Source organism: Zonotrichia albicollis, chromosome W (genome assembly GCF_047830755.1).
Source record: "Zonotrichia albicollis isolate bZonAlb1 chromosome W, bZonAlb1.hap1, whole genome shotgun sequence".
Taxonomy (NCBI): Eukaryota; Metazoa; Chordata; class Aves; order Passeriformes; family Passerellidae; genus Zonotrichia; species Zonotrichia albicollis.
The window spans coordinates 2,437,234-2,445,577 of NC_133859.1; the positions used below are offsets into that span (position 1 = coordinate 2,437,234).

The window sequence follows — 8,344 nt, forward strand, 5'->3', positions numbered from 1 at the left end:
AGTGTCACTACAAAGCTCTCCAGGGACTCGTTAAAGCAGATAATTGGGGCTGTGATTGCACAAAACTCTAACAGAGTCTCTATCAAAAGGGAAACTCTAAGTACTGTAAAATAACTGAAGTAACCTGAAGTAATAATGAGCCCCACTGAGTGCTGTTACTGAGAATGCCTCTCCAGGGACTAATTAGAGCAGATAATTGGAGGCCATGATTGCACAAAGCTCTCAGAGACTCCAAGGCAAAAGCCAAACCCAAAGTCCTTTGAAAAACCTGCAGTCCCTGCAGGGAGCATTCAGGAGCCCCCAGGGCCATTCCTGAGCAAGGCTCCCCAGGGACTCCTTCCAGCAGATCCTTGAGGCCACTGGGATGTGGGCTAGGGGAGGATGCTGAGGGCAGGACAAGGGGCTGACAGTGCCCAGCCTGGCTGGGGCTGTACCAGGAGGCCCCAGGGCCTCAGGACAAGGTGTCTCCTCACAGCCCTTGGTGGCACAAATCCTGCTGCTGTGGCCCAGGGCACCAAGACTTGGCTTCTCTTTGTCCCCACCTGTCATCACTGCCTCCAGTTCTCTGCTCTTCCTGGGGCCTGGGGACACTTTCTCAGTCGTGAACCTCAGTGGGACCCATTAAAAGTGCAAGAAAGTTTGGAGTTGGATTCTGACTTGGAGTTCTGGAGAGGTTTCTTCAGCTCCCTCTCAGGGACTGATGTTCAGGGCCTGAGCACAAAGCCCCAGAGGCTCATTAAAGTCCTGGTGCTGTGCTGCTGAGCTGGACTGGGCTCCTGGCACAGAGGCAGCTTCTGGTAACCAAGAAGAGCTTCAAAAGCACATTTCTCTTGATGAGCAGCTCTTCTGCCAGCCCAGCAGGGCTGGGGCACTGCCTGCAGCCAGACCAAGCACAGCACAGAGGCACAGAGAGCTTCAATCAGTCAGGGCTGGGAAGGTGCTGAGAAGAGCCTGGGGCAGAATCACTGCCAGCCCTTGGCACAGGAACCTCTGGCTGCAGGACAATGCAGCTGCAGCTCCTGGAGGCACCTCCTGAAGCTGGAACATCCCAATGCCTACAGACTCTGTGAGTACAATTTCTGGTGCAGGGGAGGTGAAATGCTCATGAAGGTCTTACATGCTGAGGGGTTCTGATCAGTCATAGAATATTTCCATGTCAAGGATTTTGATAAAATATACGAAATTTCTTAAGACTTAGCATTCACTTTCCTACTATTGGAGAATGGCAGGGACGGGAGGTAAATAATAAAGGATGATTATAAATTTTGTCAATTGCCTGTAATATCTGATCTGGTAAATTTAGTGATCAATAGGTTCACAGGAGATCCCTAATGAGCTTTCTGCCCCTCCTCTGCCGATAGACAGCACCAGCATCACCTTTGCTAGATCCATCAGGCTCAGTCTGAGCTGTCCTTTCTCCAAGCTGCAAACAGAACCTGCCCCCAGCCAGTGCCCTGCAAACAGGCAGGGTTCTGTAAGGCCAAGGAGAGGGCACAGAGATTTGGGGTCTGTGAGTGCTGGCAGGGAGAGATCAGGCACAGGGAAATACCTGCAGGAGGAAAATCTCCAGGAGTCAGAGAGAAGATCAGGCAATGAGAAAAAACAAAACCCAGCAATGCTGTTGCAGGGAGAGTTTAGAGATGTCCACAGGATCCCCTCCAGTGCAGCCTCTTCCTCTGAACAAGCCCCCTCCCTCCTGTGCCCCAGCCAAGCCTCTGCCCACAGGGCTGGGGCTCCAAGGTGTGCAGCCCCTCCAGTGCAGGCAGAAGTGCAGCAGAGCCGTGGGGCAGCTCTGCAGCCCTGGGCGCAGTTCCCTCTGCAGAGCACAGGGCTGGGAGCAGCTGCCCGGCCCTGGGGGCTCTGGCAGGGGGCACAGCTGGCTCAGGGTGATGCTGTCCCCAGTGCCCGGCTCTGGGCAATGCTGTCAGTGCAGGCAGGGAAAGGAGCTGCATCTCCCTCATCCAATGCCATCATGAGGACACTTGGGAGTCTCCCTGAGATTTCAGTCCAAGTTGGGAGCTTCAGAGCTTCAATCCAGGATACAAACCTGTCCTAGAGCATCTCTGAGTTATAAGATTGATGGGGAAAGGCAGAGGTGTTCTGACACTGAAAAGGCTACTGGCTTTGTGAAATGAGCAAGATGAGTCCTTGGCTAAAAACATGGAGTGGGCTGTGGTGGATCCATCTGCTCTCAGCAGGACCTGGTGACATTTTAGGGGAAGCATGGGAAGGTTATCACCCTCCACCTGGAAAGTTTAAAGTCCAAAGAAACTCAGAACAGGTCAGAATGAATGACAATCTCCCCTGGTTTCCTCTCATCACTTCGCCTCCCAGAACTTGCTCTCTTCTCCCTGCGTGGAGTAGAAATGCAGAGGGTTTCTGATATCCAAGAACACAAGGAGAGATATGGGGGAGCCTCTAAAGAAAACCTCAGTACTCAAAAACCAAAGATTGTGTCTGTTTTCCAGGGCAGGGTATATGGGAAATGGCTTTGATTTTTATTGCAACTATCTCCCCTAACTCTTCACTATCTATTCCTCCATGAACAGGTCCCCAAGTGCAGCCCCAGCAAATGCCCAACAGCAGCTCCATCAGGCACTTCCTCCTGCTGGCATTGGCAGACACGCGGCAGCTGCAGCTCCTGCACTTCTGCCTCTTGCTGGGCATCTCCCTGGCTGCCCTGCTGGGCAACGGCCTCATCATCAGCGCCATAGCCTGTGGCCACCACCTCCACACGCCCATGTTCTTCTTCCTGCTCAACCTGGCCCTCAGCAACCTGGGCTCCATCTGCACCATTGTCCCCAAAGCCATGCACAATTCCCTCTGGGACACCAGGAACATCTCCTACACTGGATGTGCTGCTCAGCTCTTTTTCTTTCTCTTCTTTATTGCAGCAGAGTTTTCCCTCCTGACCATCATGTCTTATGATCGCTACGTGTCCATCTGCAAACCCCTGCACTACAGGACCCTCCTGGGCAGCAGAGCTTGTGCCCACATGGCAGCAGCTGCCTGGGCCAGTGCCTTTCTCTATTCGCTGCTGCACACAGCCAATACATTTTCCCTGCCCCTGTGCCATGGCAATGTCCTGGGCCAGTTCTTCTGTGAAATCCCACAGATCCTCAAGCTCACCTGTTCACACTCAAATCTTAAGGAATTTGGGCTAATTGTGTTTTCCATCTCTTTAGCATTTGGCTGTTTTGTGTTCATTGTTTTCTCCTATGTGCAGATCTTCAGGGCTGTGCTGAGGATCCCCTCTGAGCAGGGACGGCACAAAGCCTTTTCCACCTGCCTCCCTCACCTGGCTGTGGTCTCTCTGTGTGTCAGTACTGGCATATTTACCTACCTGAAGCCCCGCTCCATGTCCTCCCCATCCCTAGATCTGTCAGTTTCAGTTCTATACTCGGTGGTGCCAGCATCCCTGAACCCCCTCATCTACAGCCTGAGGAACCAGGAGCTCAAGGCTGCAGTGAGAAGACTGATGACTGGAGGGTTTCAGAAACATTAAACTGCTGGCCAGATTCAGCAAATAACTTTTAATAAAACTCATCCTTGCTACTTCTTGTTGGTTTGGATGTGGGTTTTTTCCCCTTGTTTAATTTTTCATACTATCTACAAAGAAATGTCATTGTTTCTGCCATTTCTCATTGTGTTTCTCTCCAGCTTCCCTGTGGCCATAGACTGTGTCAATGAGGGGCTGTCCTCCTGAAGGCTTTAAAAGAACTAAGGGGCATTCAAGCAAAGTTTTCTTCAGTCATGCCCTTTTGTAGCCTTCTCTGGAGCTGCAGCAGCAATGTCTGTGTGCAGAGCTGGGGGCAGATCATTGCTGGCACAGCAGCTGTGCCCAGCAGCAGCAGCACTTGGTGTTGCCAGTGCTGCTGCCGTGGCCCTGCCCCGCTGCCCTGGTGGCCCTGGTGTTGCTGCAGGGCCTGAGTGCTCTCGGGGCCGGGCACAACCCTGGGGGTGGCAGTGCCGCGGTTGCAGCAGGGACAGGCCATGGGCACTGCTGGGGCAGCGCTGACGCCTCAGGCCAGGGCCTGGGGGCTCCAGGCTCCTTGCCCAGGCTCTCTCAAGAACACACCCAGGCCAATGCTCAGCACAGAAAAGCCCCGTGAGCAGCCCCAGGCTGGCCATGGGCAGGCTGGGGGCAAACAGCATGGCTGGGGTTCTGCAAGGGCCCTGGGACAGACGGGAAGGAGCAGCAGAGCAGGGGGCTGATCCATCCCCAGAGCGCTGGCTAGCCCAGGGCAGCGTCCCAGAGTGTCCTCATGGAGCTGTCAACAACATCCCCCCTCTGCAGCCCTGGCCTCTCCCGCAGCTCACAGAGGCTCCCCATCCTTGCAGGCACAGACACGGCAGCACTGGCTCAGCAGCCCCTGTTTGCATTGCACACAGCAGGGGGAGCACCCCCATGCTGTTGCTGTGGGGACATGAACCTGAGGGAGCACAAATGCCATCAGCCCCTGGGGCCAGCAAGGGCTGGGGGACTCCAGGGAAACCAGTCAGGTTTGTTGTGGCCTCTGCAGTCAGCCAGAAAGTTTGTTCCCATCAGCTGGGAGTTTCCTGTTCCACTGCAGATGCTGTTGCTCAGAGCCAGGGCTGCTTGGCAGCCACCCCCAAAATGCCCTGAGCATTTCCTTGGCTTCACCTTTGCTTTCTTTCCTTTTCCTTATACAAATTCCTTCCCATTGCCCAACCTTGTCCCCTCCCCTGCAAACAGCCCATCCTTGTTTGCCCTTTCCTCTCTGGCCCCACTCCCCATTGCAGTTCCTGACTTGGCACCATGGGAACGTCCCTTGGGCAGCAGGATCATCCTGCAAGTGCTGCAGGAATTGTCTGCACGCTCCTACAGTGCCTGGTGCCGCTCCCTTGCCAGAGACACACCAGGCCACGGGGGCACATCTGGGCTGCTGTGTCTGGCTCTGGGGCTCCCTGTTCTGGGCAGTGAGGAGGAGCTGCAGAGGCTCTGCAGGACTGACAGGATGGGCTTTGGGGCTGGCAGGAGAAGCTGAGGGACCTGGGCTGCTGGAGCTCCTGAAGAGGAGGCCCAGGACTCATCCTGCAAGCGCTCCAAGTGTTCTTTCAGAGAATCCCAGAATCAGCAAGCCTGGAAAAGACCTTGGAAATCATCAAGTCCAACCTGTGCCCTGACTTGGCCTTTTCTCCCCTGAGCCTCCTCTTTTCCAGGATAAACAACCCCAGCTCCCTCAGCTGGTCCTCACAGGACTTGTGTTCCAGACCCCTCCCCAGCCTTGTTGCCCTTCTGGAACACACTCCAGCCCCTCCATGTCCTTCCTAAATATGGGGGCCCCAGAACTGGACACAGCACTCGAGCTGCTGCCCAGGGGAAGCACTTGATTGCTGAGCACAGGGGAAGAATCCCTGCCCTGCGCCTGCTGGCCACATCATTCCTGATCCAGGCCAGGAGCCATTGGCCTCCTTGCCCACCTGGGCACACTGCTGCCTCATGTCTGTCCTGCTGTCCATCACTCCCTGCAGGTCCCTTTCTGCCTGGCTGCTCTCCAGCTACTCTGTCCCCATCCTGTAGAGCTGCAGGGGTTGTTGTTGCCAAAGTGCAGGACCCGGCACTTGGACATGTTAAACCTCACCTTGTTGGATTTGGGCCCTGGATCCAACTTGTCCATGGCCCTGTGCAGAGCCCTCCTACCCTCCAGGAGATAAATACTCCCAGACAACTTGGTGTCACCAGAGTTTCATGAGTCCCCAGAGTGTCATGATGGTCTCCATGATTCCATGAGGCCTCCCAGTGTCACAATGTCCCTTTGGTTCAATGGGAACCCTTGATGTCACAAAGTCCCTTGGGCCCTGCAGACTCACAATGGCACCAGTGGTCCCCCAGGGGTCTGCAGTGTCACAATGGGTCCTTGGTTTCATGAGGTCTGGCAGTGCAGCAATGCTCTCCTTTGTTCCACAGTGTCACAATGGCCTCTTGGTCACAAGGGCCACCACTGTGTCAAACATGTTTCCTTCATTCTAGGAGTCCATGAGGTGTGGTGGTTTTCACATAGGTCACAGAACAAGAGAAGATACAAGAAATTTGAATCCATGTTTCAGAAAGCTGATTTATAAATTCATGATATATATTATATTGAAAGAAAATGATATACTAAAACTATCCTAAAAGAATAGAAGAAGGGATTTCATCAGAAGGCTAGCAAGCAATAGAAAAGAATGGAATGATAAACAAATCCTGTGACTGACCAGAAAGTCCAAGAAAGCCAAACTGTGATTGGACATTAAAAACAACTACATAAAACCAATCAAAGATCCACTTTTGCATTCCAAAGCAGCAGATAACTACTGCTTACATTTCGTTTCTGAGGCCTCTCTGCTTCTCAGGAGGAAAATACCTAGCAAAAGGATTTTTCATAAAATATGTCCACATAAAATATGTTACACTGAGGAGCAGCACTTACCCCTTGGTTCCATGGGGCACTGCAGTGTCACAATGGCCTCATCATGACACCAGGTCCTGCTCTGTCACAATGCTCTGCATGGTTCCACAAGGCCCTGCAGGGTCACAGTGGCCTCTTGGTTCCATGAGGCCTCAGAGTGCCACAGTGAATTCCTTGGTCCTGCAGTGTCACAATGGAGCCCTCGTGACACAAGATCCTGCAGTGTCACCAGGAACCCTGGGGCACCACAGAGTCACAATTGTTCCCTCGATTCCCAGAGTCCTTGCAATGGAGCAGTGGCCCCTTGATTCCATTGTCCCCAGGCTCTCCCAAGGGTCTCCTTGGTTCTGCAGTGGCATGATGGCCCCTTGGTTCCACAAGGCCCTCAGGGTCACAGTGGTCTCTGTGGTTCCACTAGGACTCAGACTGTCACCATGGACTCCTTGCTTCCATTCAACCCCACAGTGTCACAATGGCCTCTTGGCTCTGTGCTGCCACGTTGTACACAGTGTCACCATTGTCCTCTTAGTGCCACCAGGCCCTGCAGTGTCACAATGCCCCCTTGCTTCCCCAAGGCCCTGCACTGTCACAATCATCAGAGAATAAAGCAGGCTGCAAAAGAGCTTGGAGAGCATCAAGTCCAACCTGGGACCCAACACCACCTTGTCACCCAGACCATGGCAATGAGTGCCACATTCAGTCTTTCCATACCCACTTCCAGGGACAGTGATGCACCCACCATCCTGGGCAGCCAGTTCCTGTGACCTAACAGTGTGCTGCCCAACCAGTACTGAGCCCAGCAGAAGAATCACTGCCCTGCTCCTGCTGGGCACACCATTCCTGATCCATAGGAGTCCCAGGGACTGGATGAGGGAAATGGTGGGGAGGGGGGTAGGGACAAAGTGTGATTGATGGTCAGCCATTAAGGGTCTTGATTTTTGTATGTATTCATGCTGCATTAGGAGGTGCTGGGGGTCAATATGAACTGGGCATTGCATTGCTGATATGAACCTAAAAACAGGAAAAGAACACAGGACAAAACAGTTCTCTCTGCATTTTTTCCAATACAGTATATTCCCTTTGAATACATTTCTGAAATGTATGTAATTAATTGCAGAAGAACTGAAAACTTAGATTATTCCCAGGGGCTTCTCTTGTTTGGGTGATTTGAATGAATGTTTATCAGCCTTTTTCAGTGAATTCCTGAACTGAAGAGCTCAAGAAAGAAGAGGCCTCTGGAGGAGTAAAATTCATCAGCAACCTCCAAGTGGCTGAGGATCCATCCCCATCAGAGCAGCAATGAACAGAAATGGGCACAGCTTTGTGGCTGCCCTAGCTCTGGGCATGGGCCCTGGGCCTAGAGCAGGAGCAGCTCTTGAGGGCCCCAAGGCCGTGGCTCTTGTGCTGCCCTGGGCAGATGGGATGGCAGCAGGGGCTGCAGAGCTCTCAGCACCTCAGGCAGAGCAGAGCAGGGCAGCCAGGGAGCCTCCTTTGGCCTTGGCCAAGCACCTTCCCCCATGACTGGGGCTAAGTCCTGTGGCAGCTGCAGCTGCTGCTGTGCCCTTGCCAGGGGCTGAGGCCGTGGGGCAGTGCCCAGAGCAGCCTGGCCTGAGCAGAGCTGTGGGGCCAGAGCCGGCTGGGCTGGGCTGGGGAGAGGCCCTTGGTGCTGCCCAGAGCTCAGGGCAGCTGGCAGAGCTTGCAGGGAGCTGGGCTGGGCTCCGAGAGGCTGGCCCAGAAACCATCAGTGTCCATCTCAGCCTGGCTGAGCGTGCAGGGGCAGGACTCAGGCCAGACCTTGTGGGGCAGGGCCAGCGCCTGTGCAAGGCATTGCAAACAGGCAAGTGCCCCAGAGAGGAGGCTGCTCTGTGTCCTTGGTGGCATGGACAGAGCAGGGAGGGGGCCCAGGACATTTGTCAGTGCCAGTCTCTGTG

The 8,344-nt window shown here is 53.9% G+C and overlaps 1 protein-coding gene across 1 annotated transcript; it reads left to right on the forward strand.

Moving 5' to 3' along the window:
- Positions 1 to 2,557: 2,557 nt before the first annotated feature.
- Positions 2,558 to 3,505, forward strand: LOC141726804 (olfactory receptor 14J1-like). Its single transcript, XM_074531872.1, has one exon. It carries the CDS (start codon positions 2,573 to 2,575, stop codon positions 3,503 to 3,505), a length of 933 nt encoding a protein of 310 aa, XP_074387973.1. The 5' UTR covers positions 2,558 to 2,572.
- The last annotated feature ends 4,839 nt before the right edge of the window (positions 3,506 to 8,344 follow it).

Coding starts and splice junctions, on each gene's coding strand:
- LOC141726804 (XM_074531872.1), top strand. CDS start 2,573: ATGCCCAACAGCAGCTCCATCAGGCACTTCCTCCTGCTGGCATTGGCA.